The sequence below is a fragment of the Bradysia coprophila genome (assembly GCF_014529535.1).
Source record: "Bradysia coprophila strain Holo2 chromosome IV unlocalized genomic scaffold, BU_Bcop_v1 contig_5, whole genome shotgun sequence".
In the NCBI taxonomy this organism is placed as follows: domain Eukaryota; kingdom Metazoa; phylum Arthropoda; class Insecta; order Diptera; family Sciaridae; genus Bradysia; species Bradysia coprophila.
The window spans coordinates 2,533,502-2,552,321 of NW_023503374.1; the positions used below are offsets into that span (position 1 = coordinate 2,533,502).

The 18,820-nt window shown below is 35.7% G+C and overlaps 2 protein-coding genes across 3 annotated transcripts in view; both read right to left on the bottom strand.

Annotated features, from left to right (window-relative positions):
- Positions 1-18,820, bottom strand: part of LOC119071575 (cysteine-rich motor neuron 1 protein-like) — a 183,891-nt gene that overhangs the window by 112,527 nt on the left and 52,544 nt on the right. Inside the window, exons 3-4 of one of the 2 annotated variants that reach the window (XM_037176517.1) lie at positions 12,501-12,640; positions 12,313-12,389 (exon numbers count right to left, since the gene is read on the bottom strand). In XM_037176517.1, the coding sequence (XP_037032412.1) occupies positions 12,313-12,389; positions 12,501-12,640 (217 nt within the window). Of the gene's footprint in view, positions 1-534; positions 1,615-12,312; positions 12,390-12,500; positions 12,641-18,820 lie in introns of those variants that run through there. The other variant, XM_037176516.1, reaches the window with a different exon arrangement.
- On the bottom strand, positions 14,650-15,897 carry LOC119071588. Its single transcript, XM_037176535.1, has 3 exons — positions 15,584-15,897; positions 15,066-15,456; positions 14,650-14,994 (listed from the first exon to the last, which is right to left on the bottom strand). Exons 1-3 carry the CDS (start codon positions 15,731-15,733, stop codon positions 14,921-14,923), a joined length of 615 nt encoding a protein of 204 aa, XP_037032430.1. The 5' UTR covers positions 15,734-15,897; the 3' UTR covers positions 14,650-14,920.

An 18,820-nucleotide genomic window follows, 5' to 3' on the forward strand; every position in this document is an offset into this window, starting at 1 on the left:
CAAAATTCCATGACGACCCGACCCTACCCTAAAAAACTTTTTTTTGTGCTTTTATTATTATTAATAGTACAAATAATATGGTTGTATACCTTCCTAAAGCCTGATTAACGTTTTAAATATCCATAAATCAACTATTTTCATCCGCTCCCAAATAACTAATAAATATTCATGTAATGCGTTAAGCTTTCGGTACAATTTAGGCTTATACCATGCTTTGAGTAATTAAGTAAATTTGTAATTTCGAATCGAGTGTTAACGTAACAATTTGTTGGATTCGGAAAAATGTTTTTCGGAGGGAAACATTTCGAATGAACATTAACACCCAATTCCGAACGATTCGGATAATTTAATTGACATTTTTTATTCGATAATGTGGAGAAGTTTGAATATCAATTTTTTTAAACTTCTCCTAGATGCGAACAACTTAACTTGACAGTGAATAAATATGACAACATTAGTACACTTGAAAAAAAAAAGTAAATTCAATTCACAAAATTAAAATGAGCCAAAAATCGTCAATAAACAAATATTCACCTGGATGTTCACCTGTTGATCTTTGTACACCAATAGCAAATAATACAAAGATGATTGGTATTGTTAGATCGTTAAGAGCAGCCATTTTTTTCGTTGTTTATGTAAACACAGCAATTTTTTTTTTTTTGCTTTTTTTTGTTTAAAACGAAAAAATTTATTCTACGACGTAATTGCAAGCAAAAAAAAAAAATTTTTTTTTTCGTATTAAACACACACAAAAATACTAACGTATTTTTGATAACATTCGTATACCAATAATACTTTCACCATTCAATTTTTTAACTCTTTTGCCGTTTAGATTTTTTCTCGAAATTAATTTTTATTTTTTTATCTTTCATTCACTCTCTGCGGATTGTGCATAATATATGAAATTATTTGATTATTGTAATAGCCACTATATACGCACAGAAACCACCACCGCACATGAATTATTTATAATATTGTAGCAATGAAACAATCTCGCAAACAATAAAAACATTAAATTCTCTCTGCTCTAATCAATGGTGTGTGAAAACAGATCAAAGAAACACCATAATCAACTGATTCATTTAAAACACATAAATTTTAATGTTTTTCGTTTTTTTTTTGTTTAATTCGTGTATGTGTGTAGTGTCCCTTCACTGAAAGACCGGCCGAGCATTAATGTGTCTTTTCCGGATAATTATTTGATTTACATGCGACCCAAACTGCGACACTTTTTTTCTTCTTCGTCAGTGTTTTTCTGTACATTTAAAATTTCTCAGTACTGGTACTCATGCTCGTGCGTTCGTATATATTACACAAGACAACTAAATACTGAATTAGAAATGTTCCATTTTACTTGAGCAATATCATAATTATATTTCTTTTCCTCAATATATTTTATAAATAAAGCAAACATAACATAGAAAACCCAATATTTATTTTGAAAAACACGTCAGTTTTAACACACCAAAAAAATGAAAGAAAAAAAAATTATCGAAAAAGACGTATCATTAAACATTGATCATATTATAACGTTGAAAAATGTCCACACAAATCTTCGGCGTTTTGTATATTATCGAAGTCAACACTTCCACGGTGTATAAAATACTAAAAAACTGAATGAAATATAGTGAATTTATTAACATTTTTCTAGTTCTCCGTCTCTCAATTCTCTTTCGTATACGTATTTATAATATAAGTATGTAAGGTACAATATTCAATAAACAGAACAACAAAAAAAAGTATTCGTTCTTCATCAATGTGTTTTCATTACGTAGAAACGAATTATATTATTTTCAATGTTTATAGCGCTGCATATACATATCCATATCCATACACTATAATGAATATACTGATATTTCGCTTGTTCGGTTCGCATACAAAACTAATACACGCAAACAATCGAGACCGCCATGTGATGATAACGTATAACCGACGAACGAAAATAAAAATACAAAAAACAAATTTAATACATTTACATGGCGATTTAAAGAAGAAAAAAACGAAATTTCTTTGGCCGCGTGTTTGAATGTGTAATGACTAACGAGCAACCAGCCGACGAGCGATATATGTTTATGTACACCTACCTGTATGAATCTACCAGATGATATCCACGAAGTGGGCCGAAAGAGTTAGTACATTGACGACTTAGCCGTAACATTTTTATGATTATTTTCAAATTTGCCGCGAATTTTTATTTTTCGGTCATACAGTTAAAGGCAGTGAAATTTCAGCATGAATTTGATTCAGCTGTTTTTTAGCTAGCTGATCCATAGAAACAATCAAAACTGTTTATGCGTCTTTATACGGTTTTACCACTACTTGCAAGCAAAAAAATGTAGGAAAACTGTAATCTTCATAGTAATTCTATAAACTACGAAATATTGGAAAGCAGCTACACCAATTGATCCTGATGAGAAATTACACAAGAAAAGTCGCTCCTTTGCTTGGAAACGGGAAGCTTTAGCTTCTTTTTATGAAATGTAACACAATGAGCTTCCGATTCCTTTTACAAAATGTATCACAAGCAGTGTGTGCTTCTTTATACAAAATGTGAAACAAGGAGCCTTTACAAAAAGGGTAACAAGGAGCCTTTACAAAAACGGTAACAAGGAGCTTATGTTTCCTTTTACGAAATGTAACAGAAAAAGCTTACGATTCCTTATACAAAATGTGACAAAAGGAGCTTATTCTTCGTTATACAAAATGTGCCACAATGAGCTTATGCTTCCTTTTACAAAATGTTACACAGGGAGTTTACAATGCCTTTTACGAAATGTATAACAAGGAGCTTATGCTTCCACACACTAAATGTGACAGAACGAGCTTACGAAATGAATCCACGGCAGAGTAAAAATAAACCTGGCAGGAGCGGTTCATTGAAACGTCAAATGAGGGACCTATGTAATACACTGTATGAAAATGAACTCAAATGAACGCTGACATAAGTTGAAAAATTTAATTCGCAAAAAACATAGGGCTACTAGATTATTCAGGTCCCTAGTCAAACAAGCGCTCCTGCCTGGGTTACTTTTACTCTGCCGTGAATGAATCACAAGGAGCTTCCGATTCTCTTTACAAAATGTAGCACAAGGAGCTTATGGTGGAGATCGGACGCAAAAACTTTTGAGATATTTACGCATTGTGTCAGCTTCAGCCAGAGGCGTTTTCCAACTTTTACCATAAAACAACAAAATTCATTTGTCGTTTTCAAGCAAAAGAACCAACAATCAATTTGGATTTATTCGTACGCCCGTGCGATGAGCAACGGCAATAAATATATTTGTCATTTGTGTGGCTTTCCATCATTTATTCATCAAGTATTGGGCTTTAAACAGAATATTGCACAGTTCTTTATCAATATTGGGGGCAACTGCTGTTCCAGAACAAATTTAAAAAAAGAGTTTATGGAAATCGTCATTTAATCATCGAATTGATCATAAGCAATGACACAAATTAACCTCCAGTCAAATTGATTGTGATAATGAATAATGCAGGCGCTAAACGATGATTATGAGATATTTAGTATAGACAAATCTGCATTCACGGACACGGATATTATTTTTGTCACCAAGAATCAATGTGATTAAATTTGTGCATAAACTGGTTCTCCTTAATTTTTTTTTCTTAAAAATCTTTTTTTTTTATTTCAATTTTAATGTAAGGCTAAATATGTCACATGACAAATGGCAACATTTATTGTGTTATTTCTACTTTTAGAAAAATTCTGCAGTGATATCATCAACTCTTGCAGTCCCAAGTATAAACAATTGATTGCATCATACTCGGATGAAACATCAAAAAGTGGGGGACTGGATAATGATATGAATAAAAAGTATAATAAAATACATCGAACACTCTTTGATACTTATCCCGGCACGAATAAATGTTCCATTATAGCTCAATTTATGGCAAAATGGATAAAATATATTATAGTCATCATCGTCACCCCTACCTTTTCATTGCTAAGCACGTAATATATAAAAAAAAATCAGAAAAGCCATCAATGTTATCTTGAATTTTTAATTCAAAACAGACCTTAAAGACGAATAATTCGGTATTGAATTCATATTACACTTCTTCTTCTTCTTCAGCCTGTTTGTATCCACTGCTGGATGTAGGCCTCCCCTATCTCCTTCTATTTCGAACGACCCAGAGCCACTTGATGCCTGCTGTTTTCTTGATTTCATTTATCCACCTCTCTGGTGCCTCTTGATCTTGTTGTAGAGGTTTCTCCACTTCGTCATGGTATTGATTCTCTATGTCCTGACCAACTCCACTTAGATTTTTAGATTTATCAGGGTGGGACGATCACCTAGGTAATCTTGAAACACAGATCTTGTGATCCTTTTTTCGCGGTCATCACTTAAATCAATGCAATTATCCGGTCGCCGCCAGAAACCTGTCTAAAGTGGCAGGTCCCATGGCGACAACTTCGGAGGGTTGCACGACGCAATCTGCAAGGAGCCTGCGTCTTAGTTGAAGAAATTTAGGTCATTCACAAATGACGTGTATGCCTGTTTCTTCTTCTAATCCGCAGGAGCACTAAGGAGTCACCGAGAGCTTTAGCTTATTGAGGTGCCGATTCAGTAATTGCACCAAACACTCTCCGCATGCATTTTCGGTCCATACTGAGCAAATCTTTGACCCATTTAGCGTTCGGCCTCGAGAAGAATCGCTTTAGCAAGCTCATCCGCCTTCTCGTTCCCGTCCACACCAGCAAGACTGTATACTTTGAGGAGGTCACGCAGACCGCCATTTTATTAGATACGCGGGAACACACCACTTCTGATGATTTTACATGTAAAAAAATTCACCACATCATCAAGACGACTAGAATCATCAAAGTAGGTGAATTTTTGTATAATACTGTGGCGTATGGCACCGGGTGCGATTAGCATTAGTATAATAAAGAGACTATTGTCACCTGGTGCCATAAGCCACAGAATAATAAAGAGACTATTGGCACCCGGTGCCATTAGCCACAGTATTATAAAGAGACTATTGGCACCCGGTGCCAATAGCATATCCGATTTTTGTATGAAATCGGCCACTTTATCATCAACTGTGGTGTGTAACCCGCGTATCTGTATCTGCGTGACCTCCCCAAAGTATACAGCCTTGCATACCAGAATGTCCGGGGACCCAGACGAAGCAATTCCGGTTGTTTTCACCCACCAAGTTAAGGTAGTCTTTACATTCCATTACTAGCTTGGAAACCGTTACGGGTGATGATAACGCTTTTATCATCCCCTTGTTATCGATAAAGACGTTTGCGTTCCCAAAGGCAGAGCTTCTTGAACTCCTTTGAGCACTGCAAAGATTTCCGCCTGTGGGACGCTGGCCAACTGACCCAGGTGGAACCAGCTGCCTTCTTCGTTTTCTGATATGAAAACGCCAGCTCCGGTCCCTTCCGAGGTTTTTGGACATATCGGTGAAAAGACCAACTCCACTTGAGAGACACTACTCTTTCCATGCCATCAACGACTTTCTACTCATCCACCCATTTGTCATCTTGTCTCAGAGTGTGATTCCATACTTCGTTACTTGGCTCTTTGTGGGACTCTCTCTCAATTTGTTTTCCGATGCTTTTGTCAGTGTTTCGGCTCCATACGTTAGCGGTTAGCACTGGAAAGACGCACGTGTCAAAGACCTTACGCTTCAAGGTATTATTCATTTGTCTTTTGAAAATGGGTCTGAGCACAGCACTGCTTCTAGCATAAACTCTTATCAATAAAGCCTCCGAATTCGACACTTGTCAATTCAGTGTTCATGCTAGGAGAGTGCTGTGACCTGAGTTTTCCGAACGCCTCCCATCCAAGTTCAATTCTGCATCCGATTTCTGCAGTTTTATTATCGATACCCAATTTCAGTTTATGACCTAGGTATCCATAACACATGATAGTATCTCCACTTTTGATGACTTTGTTAATCATGATTTTCGTTTTCGAATCAGTTCATGCGTTTACAAAAGCCAGTGCATCAAAATGAATTTTTGAGAGAAAACTGTGTACTACACGCATTACACCTAAAGCTTGTGCAGGAATCAGCAACAGCTGAACATCTCGAGCTGGTCGACCAAGACAATATCTTTGTATCGAAAACAATTCAAAGGCAAGCTACATACAGCGCATACACATACGTTAAGGGCATCTATGTGCACACATAACACGTATGACTGTAGTGTAGTAAACTCGTTGTTTAGAATGTATTTTGATTGTATATTGTACAAGAAGATTGTGTTTGTTGATCATCTGGTGAAGTTCAGCTGTTGCTGATTCTGCACAAGCTTTAGGTTTAATGAGTGTAAACGGTGAATCATGTTCACTTTTTGATGGTAAACGGAATGAAAACGGATAACTTCTTTATAAACGGAGTTCGTGCGCTTCATGCTTAACGGTTCGAACGCGAATGACAATAAATAAATCCATATTTGGTATAGCGACTAAATTTGATAGTGTTGTTCAAATGAATTTAATTTTTCCATTCCGCGCATTGATCAATGCGTGCGTAAATTTTGCACGTACAGCCATTTAATCAATTAACTGCCAATAAAATAAACACTTAACATCACCATCACCATCGAATAGTAATTCAATAAGGCCTAAACATCAAATTTAACACAATTCCATACGGTGGAAAAATAGATAGACACGAGCAATTTAATTGAAAATAACAACAAATTTAATTAACACCTAATGTTACTTTATGTAAATTCCATCTCTGTGCTACGCGTTGAAACCGTTTAGCATATAGGTGAGTGGAGCGCAAAGGAGACGCTTTTATACATGTTTATAGATAGTTTATAGAGAATAATATAAAATGTGTCTACTTGGAACACGTACGTATATATAATACGAGAGCTACCTCTATAAATTCACTCGTTAATGTATTTTATATGTTTAAGTCATTATACCTATACGGTCGTAACAACTATATAATTACTCTTCTCATTTCGGTTAAAAAGTAGCAAACAAAACAGAAGAAAAAAAAAGGTTTCAACTACCGATCGGTTACATTCATACCATTGTTTATATTAAAAGGAAAACCCATAATAACACGCAAAGAATCTACTTGAGAAATACAGCGAAAAAAGATATAATTTCGGAACGTAATACCTAGAACATTCTGTTTATAAGGTGGATTGAATTAATTAGATGTACAAGGACTAAGAGGAAACCTTTCTTGTGTCCTGTATTTGTTTTGATAACAGTTTCAATCTATATTGCGAGAGCCATTAATTTTTGCAGACTCGTACTCGATACAGCAATGGATCAGGGCTTATTATTATCGGATTTTTAGCTCCGTACGAAGTTTCTACAGTAACAATGTAGCATCTCTCTGATTGCATCGCGTTTGAGTTTATGCAATTTTTGAATTCAGATAATGGAGTTTTGAAGCTAAAATATACGAAAATTTCAATGGCTTTTGGTAACTACCTTCATCAGTGAAGGACATCCCATAAAGTAGAACATAGTAGAAAGTATGTTAAAATAATTGAAGTAAAAGATTTTGTGTCAAACACTGCACCTTAGTAATTATAATCGACGATTTTACCGGTCTCACCATGGTGTAAATGTAAATTGAAATTAGATTATTCAATCTGCTGATTAACAGTTTAGTTTTTCAAGTAGTTTTAATCATTACCTCAACATATTGCATATTGTGTCATCTTATAAGGACTTTATATGTACGAGGTAGTTACCGAACTTTTATTATATGTTATGCATGTGAAAAATTGCCATAATGAAATTATAAGCACTAAAAATCGAACCATATATGGTCCATAAAGGTAGCACACACATTATTTATTCTGAGTAGCATTTTCAACTGAAGTATTTATTTACACGATCAATTATAATGAGTCAATGAGCGTATGGGCTGTGTGTATTTGCGTTTACCAATATTATACAATTTAATTCGGATAATAATTTATTGTTAGTTTTAATATTCCGTTCGATAAATGGAATAAATTACATAACATTGCAATATGCAATAATGTTATACAAAAGTCATCCACTGTGCAGATTATAACATATAGGTTGATTGAAAGCAAATTTTAATTAAGCCACTACCCGCATTGTAAAATGCAGAAATTAATAATTAGGTGAATGGGTGAAAATGGCCTAATACATTGGAAAAAGTTATTTATTAAAATGGATTTTCATTAGATACATAGGAAACCTGTGTTGGTCTGTATGGCCATAATATCCATTAAATGTCATAGAGCCGAAGTTGGTACACAAGCAAATAGAGCGCTGACGTAATTTGATGACGAAATGTACTAGAATTATACACAAATCATTCAGAGGCAGTAAAATTTCAGCACGAATTTGCTTCAACGGTTTTTCAGTTGATCCATATAACAATCCAGAGTGTAACCTGCTACAGGTAAGATTTTCAACTCTTCTTTGTCAGTACAATCCAAACTGTTTATACGGTTGAAACTGCAACACGCTGTACGTTATAAAGACGTATAAACACTCTGGAATGTTTGTGTAACCCATTCGGGCAGACTAAGACTGTATGACTGTGGCTGGACTAAGTTTCTCTAGAGTTTGTTCGGTCATGTTACTTCAAATAGATTTAATTGAATCAGTCAGTGGAGAAATTACGGCATCAGTTCTTTTTTACCAATTCCATCTAATCTCTACCGATTGAGTACGATTAACTATTGCATTGAACGGTGTTGCTGCAATAAAATTAATGTCAACAGAAAAGTAATTAATTTTTTGCGGAAATAAACCTTGAAATAAAAAAATTCAAAATGGAAACACCAAAAAAGATAAAAAATAAAAAAAGGCAGGTTTCTTATTCAGAATGGAGATAAAAAGGGGGCAAAATTGGGGATAATAAAATACAATATTGCAGATAAAAAATTTAATTTTGGAAATACGAAAATCAATCTGGAAAATAGAAAACGGAATTACAATCCACACAAAAAGGGAGCTAAAAAATTCACAAGAAGGCAGATAGGAAAGAAGATAACTAATTTGAAAGTGGAGATAATTAATTCAGATCTGAAGATATCTATTTTTCAAAAACGTAGATAAAAAACCAGAAAATCGAAGACAATTAATTTAAAAATATAGATAGTTATAAACTATTAGTTATTTCCATAATTTTATGTTTTATCTCCAAAGCTCTGTGTTTTTATCTGCATTTTTTAAGACACAAAACTAAAGATACTACAAAGATACGTAGTTTGGGTATTAGAGTGGTCCTTTATTTTGGCCCAAAATACACTGAAAATTTTCTGGTTAGGGAATGCAAAACCAAACCGTTTTCTTTAATACCGGTATTCGGTATTTTGAGATTCAATACCGGTATTAATACCGGTATTTTGAAACGTTGTTAAAATGAAAAAATTTGTTACGAAAAAAGGATTTAAGAAAAAACTAATGGTCTTTTATATGTCAAAGAGTGAGAATTAAATGTGTAGCCTGCAGAAAGCCACATTTTTCTAAGTATCTAAAATAAAGGCTTTATTTCGTTCTATATTAAAGAAAATACTCGGAAAATTTCAGAACAGACAATTGAAGAAATACATAAAAATAAAAAATAAATAAATCAACAGACTGTAATTTTTCGACCAAAGACCGGCTTAATTAGCGAAAGTAAATGAAGTAAAAGACTTTGCTTCTGTTGAAATTTCTTAGGTCAAAAGATTTAACAGATTCGTTAAAAATACTATTGTTATGCTTGCCGTCTAGTGCGTATCGATAAAACTAAAATATCGCAAGTTAAATAGTGAGGATCCAAGGAATAGTGGAGCAAAACTCTTCAAATATCAGTTTTTGAACGACATTATTTTAGCTTCCTTAAATTCGAATCCATGTAGTCGAAAGCAGTGACGTAAAATTGAACTTTGTATCCAACTTCAGAGTTCTACATAATTCGTGGTCTTTTGCCGCCAAATTTTGTAACAGATAACGGTATGACCGAGGGGGAAACAACGCTTGAAAATACTGGGTCATGTGATATTTGCTATTGGTGCCACACAGTGTTCAAAACCGTAATTTTCACTATCATAAATCTATTTTTCACACCAGTATGTCACTTTGCGACCCCTTTATGTACCTAATTACCCTACAGTAACAGAAGACTTTCGAAAAATCAAGAAATTTTTTTTTTCGTTTTTTGGGTTTTGAAGCCCATTTTCCCCTTGAGGGATTTGTAAATTTTCCTTGTTAAATATAAAAATCATCAGGACGTTGCAGCTTGCATTGAGACACCTCAAACATACTCCTTATGGTCTTTTCTAAGTTCCCCCACCTTTTGCCTTCACTTACTGCTGTAGAAATGTTAGAGACAACGATTTTATTTCATGAGGCTTTTTTGAAATTCTTTGGTTATTGATGAAAATGTGGATAAAGAGATCTGTTTTGCAACGATTGGTGAGCAGGAAGGTTTGGGAACTTAGACAAGACCATGGGGAGTATGTTTGAGGTGTCTCAATGCAAGCTGCAACGTCCTGATGATTTTTATATTTAACAAGGAAAATTTACAAATCCCTCAAGGGGAAAATGGGCTCCAAAACCCAAAAAACGAAAAAAAAAAATTCTTGATTTTTCGAAAGTCTACTGTTACTGTAGGGTAATTAGGTACATAAAGGGGTCGCAAAGTGACATACTGGTGTGAAAAATAGATTTATGATAGTGAAAATTACGGTTTTGAACACTGTGTGCCAGTAGAAGTAGTTAGTACGCCAATAGTAAGAATTATTGGTGACAAAAGAAGGTATTAGTACAACAATAGAAGAAATTAGTACGCCAAGAAACACCAATGGAATTAGTTGGGACACGATTTGTTCGCGTCGTTTCCCTCTCGGGTTTGACGCTTATTACCACGCACAAAGTGTCAAGCCCAAATTATCTATACCAACGCTAAAAATAAATTTGGAAATGCATTCGAAATGACAATCTTTCAGTTTTGGGTATGGTCGTACCATGTTTTTGTGAGCATACAAGCTGCAAAACGAAGTTCCGTCAATTTTTGAGAAGCAAGTACAACTTCTATTCAAAATTTTCTACACATTTTTTCATTGAAAACTTTTCGGTATTAATACCGGTATTTTTTGGTCAAAACCGGTATTCGGTATTGGAAGTTTCCGGTATTAATACCGGTTTTACTTCCGGTATTGCATTCTGGTACTAATTTTGGACTAAAATACACTGTAAATTTTCTGGTACTAATTTTGGAAATTCAAAGAAAAAGTGAGAACCAATGAGAAGTTTGATGATGTGGATGACATTCAATGCCATGGACATAAAGAAACTAGAAGGTAGAATCAAAACATGTTTAATCCTATATATCACTTTATGAAGTTCCAATATTCAGCTGAAATTGGAAAAAACGTTTTCATTCAAGCGGACCAAAAACTTCACATTCATTCACCAGGTAGAGAGGAAATCGGACGCATTTTCTAGTAGAATTTTCTGCATGTACCTAGAAGCTAGGGTACTTCGACCCTAGAAGCCAAAACCACTTTCAAAAAAATTCTTCGAAGTTTGTGTGGCTGGTGAAAGGTCCGATAGAATTGCACTTTTCTCACAAAAATTTCTCCAGTTACACGAGCCGTACATGGTCGTGTGGGGTGTCATTAGAAAGGTAATCACATGTACTATTGAGCCGAATAGAGTCGGAATTTGGTCGGACATTAGGGACATATTCAGGACATTTATTTGGTAACGGCTACAGGTAGCAATCAGAACACATGTGTCAATTTGAACGGCTACCACATGACCCATATTCCGGAGTTCTGAGATCATGTGCTGACATTTTATTTGACTAAAGTCCGTCGATCAAAAAACTAAATATTATTTTTCTGCTGACATTGGTTTTGTTGCAGCGACATCTTTCAGTGAAATAGTGAAATCGTAATCTATAGGCAGAGATGAGATAGAATAGGGGAAAAAGAACTGATGTCTTCAGAAAATAAATTCACGCCGTAAGTGCAGTCGAAATTCAAAATCGTTCTCACGCAAGTCTTTCCAACGCAGCGTCATTTTTATACAAGGAAGCGTTGACTCGTCCACTTAAAATTCAAATTTTAGGTACACTTACGGCGTGAATTGAAAAAGAAAACCTTTCAGTCCCACAAAGTCCGTAAATTCTTTAAAAATTGCACCCAAATCTAGCAGAGAGCTATTACGATTTCTATTTTCGTAGACAAAACATGAAATATCAATTTCCATCCGTTCCTTTCTCACAATGTCGTGTACAACGCATAAATGTTGACAAAAAGAAACCGACAGCAAAATGCAGCCACACAAATGAAAACCAAAACATCACAAACGACTACGAACTACTTACTTTGATTTCTTTGATATTTTTGAATACCTATGCGATGATTTCTTCTTGACAATGCTTTGTAAATTCAATTCACATTCCTGCAAAACAACAAATGACATCCCCATTAATTTTCCATATTTCTTTTCATATTTTATCATAAACACACACTGGATGTGAGTGTGTAGTTCAGTTCATTCATATCAACTTACTTCAATATTTCGGTACGTCCACTGATGAAATATGTGTTTACATATTCTGTTCCAACATTTACATTTACTATTTACGATCTCGCATCCTGTGTCTTGGCGAAATTTATCGTCACACTTTGTATCTTCAATGTGGGAAAAATCTGTGAAAAAAAGAAGAAAAAGTGGCAGTACTTAGAAAATATGGAAAACAAAGAAGAGAAAGTTTTGATTGTGAAAGGTTTTTCGGTTTAACCCATGGCAGTAAATCATTGGATTGCTGAAATATTAGCCTACGTATGTCTTATATGATATGTTGTTGATCAAGTTGACCTTTTTCCGAAAATTATACATGGAAAAAATACAGAAGAGAGTTTAATCTAAAAAAAGGCTACCACACAATTGTGTTGCGGTGATGGTTTCAGACTCCATAATTCATAATGTTGAATATAAAATACTGAGCTGGAAAAAGTTTGACTATATAAAAGAACGTTTGAACTGACAAACCGACACGAAGCCACGGCGAAAGGCTCAAACGTTTTCCAAATTATCATTAATGTCGTTTTTGCCAGTTAGTTTTTCTTGTATGCAGACAGTGCAAAGCATTTGGCAAAGCGATCGAAATCAATAATCGAATAATTAAGAGGAATGGACCCTTTGCAAATTTTTAGACTATATTTATGCGAAAAAATGTCGTTTTTGATGAACACATGAAAAGTGGTAGTTTTTGTCACTAGATGTGATGTTATCAAATGAGCGAAGTGAGTTATGTGTTGCATTTCAAAAGTTATACACTATGTGGTTATCATCACATCTAGTGACAAAAACTACCACTTTTCGCAACTAGTTGCATACAACGTTTTCTGCAACCAGCTGCGAAAAATGAACTTTTGAAATGCAACACATAACTCTACCTTTAACATACATTCTACTGCATGAACGATCAAGTAGACTGCATTTATGTACGCTTCAAAAATTGGTTCACTGCGATTATAAATCTCAATAGCCAAATGGTTAGAGGTGTTGCTCGAAAAGCATTGGGTTTTGGTTTTGGTGGTTCGAGATTTCGTCAGGGCAGAATTTTTATTTACGTTTAATGGTTCAGATGTTCAGAAGGAGTGGTGAAAAGTAAATCCATTTCACCACTAGTGACGAAAAGCATATATGAAAATCCATTTCACCACTAGTGGTGAAAAGTAAAACATAGAAAACCAGAGAAAAAAGACCGTAACTAATTTTCTATTTTCTATTAACTTTTCTTGAGAACACTTTACATCGAGTTCTCACTCATTTCCAATTTTTAGTTTCTTGGAAAACACCAAGAGTTCGCAACAATTTCCAAAATTACAAAGATTTGAACAAAATATCGGGGTGAAATTCATACCCTAGTGTAGGAATCGTTCTCTGCGTTAATTTCCTCGATACCAAATAAAATATTTGCTTACCGAGGGGAGAAAATTGGAAATTACAACAAGAGAGATGTTCCCTCGTCTTAAAATTTCATATTTCTCTACTCGGTAAACACTACGTTTTTCATGTGGGCGAGGTGTGATTAACCGTTTTTCTCCACGAAATTCACGCCAATTCACCACACCATTTTTGAAAACATAAACAAAGTGACAGTTCAAGTCAGAAAAGTTCTATTTTCTCCCTACGGAAGGGAAAATGATGCACTTTTCTCACACAAAATGTCATTTGACCAATCGTAAAAAACATAATTTTCTCATAAGGAGAAAATTAGGTTAATCACACCACACACATGAAATAGCTATTTGTTATCAGAGGGGAGAAAATTAGAAATTTTATCAAGAGCAAAAGTTTACGACCAGAGCGAAGTGAGTTGTCAAACGTTGTGTTTAACTTGAAAAGAAAATTTGGAAACTCGCTATGTTCTGGTCATTTTCTCACCCCAACTGAAACTTCGGGAGCATTTGTTGTGAAAAACGTTGTGTTGACCTTATGAAGGAAAGTAGGAAATTTCATTTCCTCAGTCAACCATAATCCCAAATGTACTTTCTTCGTTCCGGCCTCGGACCCACCCTTGGGGAAAGTAGAAATCAAGTGTTGAGAATACCGATGGTCATCTACTTTCAGTGAATGTTCTTAGGACATGAAAGGTGTTAAGTAAACACAGAGTGTTCCGCCAATAAATTTATTGCAAATTTCAAGCGTAGGTTCGAACTTCAATGTTTACTTGTATTTTCATTCACGACGTCAGATAACCGACATATACACATAGTTTCAATTCCAGTGGGGCGAGGATGTTTGATTCAAACAATGACCAAGTCGTTAAGAAGACGATTTCATTTTATTTGTCTCTGATTGGACATGCGTCAGGCTTTAGGTCGAAAATGTAATTCATTGCTTCCATTATGGAATTGAGCAAACGTCTGATACTTGGCATTCGCTCTGTGCATAATTGTGCACGTTTTAACGAATTGCCTTCAAATGGAAATTTTCGTTTCCAGAACCACTGTTGCGCGTTGTAACAGTTCTGTCTGCGGAGTTTTCGGTCGATCTACATGAAAATGAGAACAATTTTCTTTACAATTAAATTCGCTCGCCTTCGTTTTTATTGTGATCACCCACCGACTACGTCAATAATTGCTTTTGAATCATCGATTCCTATGAATTTTCGATTCGTCGACGGCTTACTAACGTTATAGTCAACTTTGATATTTTGATTAGAAGTAATCCTCAGCACATCGTGGCGATTAATTCTTGCGTCTTCGTCAACGATAACTTCAGGTTCGACGTATGATCTCGGTAGCATATCGATGAATTGACTGTTAACAGCTGCAGCTGATGTCACCGATGACTTTGAAAACAACCGGTCAGCTTCCCTGACTTTAACCTGACCATTTTGGAAATTTCTGTCCCCATCCCGATCCCAGCCATGAATTATGTTACCAAATGGTGTTGTTGCCAAGTATGTTCCTTCTAATTGATAAATCTGTAGTTCCAAATCATTCAGTGCTTCCTAAAAAATATCATGTCATGGGTCTCACAGCTCATAGTAGTATCGGGTGTATAGAAAAGCAGCAGTAGGTTTTTAACAGTTGAAACGGAGAAATCTTTTTTTGCGTAATTCAAATTGTAGGACTTACGGTAACTTCAGCCTTCCGTTTTATCAACTCCTTCAAAGCACTATTTGACGTATTTGAAGTGTTCAAAAAAAGATCTAGTGATGATGTTTGCGGACTGATCGACTGCATTTTGCGCTCTTGCATTGTCACAACGTCTTGCTTTGGATTCATTTTTGTACATCCAATTTTGTCGCCGCTCACCTTCCTCCAATTTTCGAAATATATCGTCTCACTTTTGGAATCTCTTAAGTTCTAACGAAATGCAAAATGTGCTTTTTGCGTAAATCGATCAAATCAAAATGTCAACGTATGACAATGAAGTTCTAACAGGGAAAGGGCTGTCTCGACTGTCTACGTAACTACGATGCGCTCACATCATGCATATATATTATCAAAGAATGCAACACAACAAATTTTGCTGACCGCCAAACTTGAAAAAGGTTGGATGATAAATAAGAGTCGTTTTTGACATTTTACTTTAAAAATCTGACGAAAATTTAGTATTAGGATACTTCAGATTATTTGATCTTACGCTAATAGTTATTTACGTATGTATCAATTGGTTCGAGCTATAACTCGCGAAATTGCCCACAATTGATTGTCCGAGTCCAAGAGAGGACAAAGCGACGAAAATCGAGAAAAAAATTAACCCAATTTCTTCACAGAATCATGAAATAGTTATTCTCATTCGTGTGGCGTGTATAACCTTGTTTTCTCCACTCAAATGCGGTGATGATGGCGTTTTGTTGACGCCCTCTCTCTATCTATTCGTGTGTTTATTAACCTCGGCTTCGCCTCGAATCAACAAATTCACGCGAAAACTCAATTTCCCATCTTTTTATCATTAGTGGCCATTCATAAAGTGCGCACGCAGTGTGCGGTCATTTTTTGACCCCCTCCTCCCCGTTTCGCACGCGATTTTCCATATAAAAAGTTCCAATTTCAGACCCCCCCTCCCCCCTTAAGTGCGTGCGCACTATTTGAATGGCCCCTTATGTAAAATACTATTTCTACCCCGAACTGTCATTTTCTCATGGCCCTTTGAGTGGAAGGTCAACGCACATATGAAATAGTACATTACTGTGACATTTTATTCTTGAGAAGTGTGTGAAGGTGGAAACACGAACTTTGACAACACGAACGACAATGATTTCATGCACAGAGATGAACATAACCTAAACGTCAAGAAATTTCTTCGTAATCAACCTTCGTCAACCTGAAAGTTGATGTTAAGTTGCCTTCTGTGGATGAAATTTTACATTTCGAAATGACCTTGGAACAAACCTATTCTTAACCGTACAATGTGTGCAAATAAATTTCAAACCCAACCGACACCCGTGCTTCCACCTATATAAAAAACACATAACGACCGTGCTAGCCTTAATCTATTACTTCTTGAAAAGAAATAACCCGAAACCTGAAATCGTTGACCATATCTGCATGAAAAAGTCAATAGAGTCAGGTCAACTTGTCAAGTTAGCTCCAGGTAATTCCAGTTCGGACTTTTGGGTTCAGGCGATTGTGTGTGTCCTTCGTTGATATGGAGTGAGGTAAGAAAAAGAGGAAGAAAATACATATTCTTGATTTGATAACATTTCGTCTACACAAAGATAAATCCATTTACCTACTCCGATAAAATAAACTTCCCCAGCACCCAAATCTGCTCGAGAGTAATTTATGTATACACAAACCGGGAGAATGTGTATCTAATAAATAAAAGTGTTTCTTGAGCACCACTTCAGATGATTTGTAATTTTGTGACATCACCACTTCACACGAAATCGAACAAATTATTTACCCAAAAAATGTATGTAACTTGATTCCCGATGTTGATCCGTTACACAAAGTAGATGGATTAAACGGTATTATTTATTGACTCCTAACCCTTCAACCAAAAAATGTTTATCTCTACCTTTGGTGAATTAACTGCTGAAAACGGAATAAAAAAGAAAGGAAAGCGAAAAAGGAGTGCTACGTGTTTGAATTCCATTTTCTTATGTAATACAACACAACTTTCGTCAAGGAAATCTTGGAATAAAATCCAATACATTTTTCTAGTTTTATGTAACAAACGAGCCATCAGAACAGTCGGAGCGTTTGCTGCGACTGAGCCCCGTACGAACCCGTATATCTATTGCGTACGTGACCCTAGTGCGTCTGTCACCCTACTTTACCGTAAGCCTTTTGCGCCTGTTAGTGTAGTTAAAGTAAAATTATTATGAAATGTGTACAACTTAGAAATTACGCATAGCGCAATTACGAAGCCCCGTACGACGTTCCTTTCAAATGTAACAAAAGTTTCAAATAGCCCTAAAATTTTAACTTATTGAGTATAAATACACATAGGGCCTAGTATCGGCCTCAGTCCGAGGACCCAAATTTAATATTTTTTTTCAACAACCAAATAGAAGGTGTTCCTTTTAAATGAAACAAAAATTAGAAAAACGGATCAAATTTACTCGAGTTATATGCAAAATACACATAAGGCCCCAGCAGCGTTAGTCCAAAGACCCAATTTTTTTTTTTTCACCAACATTCTATTCGGCCTTCTATTACCTTCCAAATGAAACAAAAATTAGGAAAAACGGATCAAATGTACTCGAGTTATGTGTAAAATACACATAGGGTCGAGTAGCCTTTCACTTTTAAACTTTTAAAGGACGTCCTTTAAAAGACGCCAATAACCTTTTGCTCAGATAGGTTCAAAAGAATGGGCAAAGCTTTATGGAAAAGAATGTTCAAAAAGAGTAACACTACCCCGTCGGGCACTGTGCACTTTGATAGGCACTGTGGTCCCCGTACATGCAGAAGTGTGCGGGTCAGAGCTCGGGGATTACCGGGGGCGAGCAAAGTAAAGCTTTCATACTCACCAACCCGCAGTTGCAAGCGTGGTGTTTTAATGCTAAAAACCTTCAAACGAAGCCACAACGAATTATACATTGCCACATATAATGCCAGAACATTGTCGTCAAGACAAAAAATGCAAGAAATGGAAGAAGAGCTAGAAAAGATAAAATGGGATGTTGTGGGAGTGAGCGAAGTGAGAAAACCTGGAGAGGAATGCCTGAAATTACAATCAGGGCATACATTCTTCTACCGAAAAAGTGACAGTCAGATGCTGATGCACGGTGTCGGATTGTTCATAAACAAGCGGTGGTCGGATCGCATAACTCACACGAAAAGCATATCCGATCGAGTGATATACCTGAAGATAAATAACAGATACAGTGTCAAATTAATTCAGGTTTACGCACCCAT

What these genes read in the sequence shown, in the direction of transcription:
- LOC119071588 (XM_037176535.1), bottom strand. Translation starts at nt 15,733, where the DNA reads ATGAATCCAAAGCAAGACGTTGTGACAATGCAAGAGCGCAAAATGCAG. An exon ending in AACGGAAGGCTGAAGTTACC is followed by an intron (nt 15,457 to 15,583) that starts GTAAGTCCTACA and finishes GATATTTTTTAG; the next exon opens with GAAGCACTGAATGATTTGGA. An exon ending in AGCAATTATTGACGTAGTCG is followed by an intron (nt 14,995 to 15,065) that starts GTGGGTGATCAC and finishes ATTTTCATGTAG; the next exon opens with ATCGACCGAAAACTCCGCAG.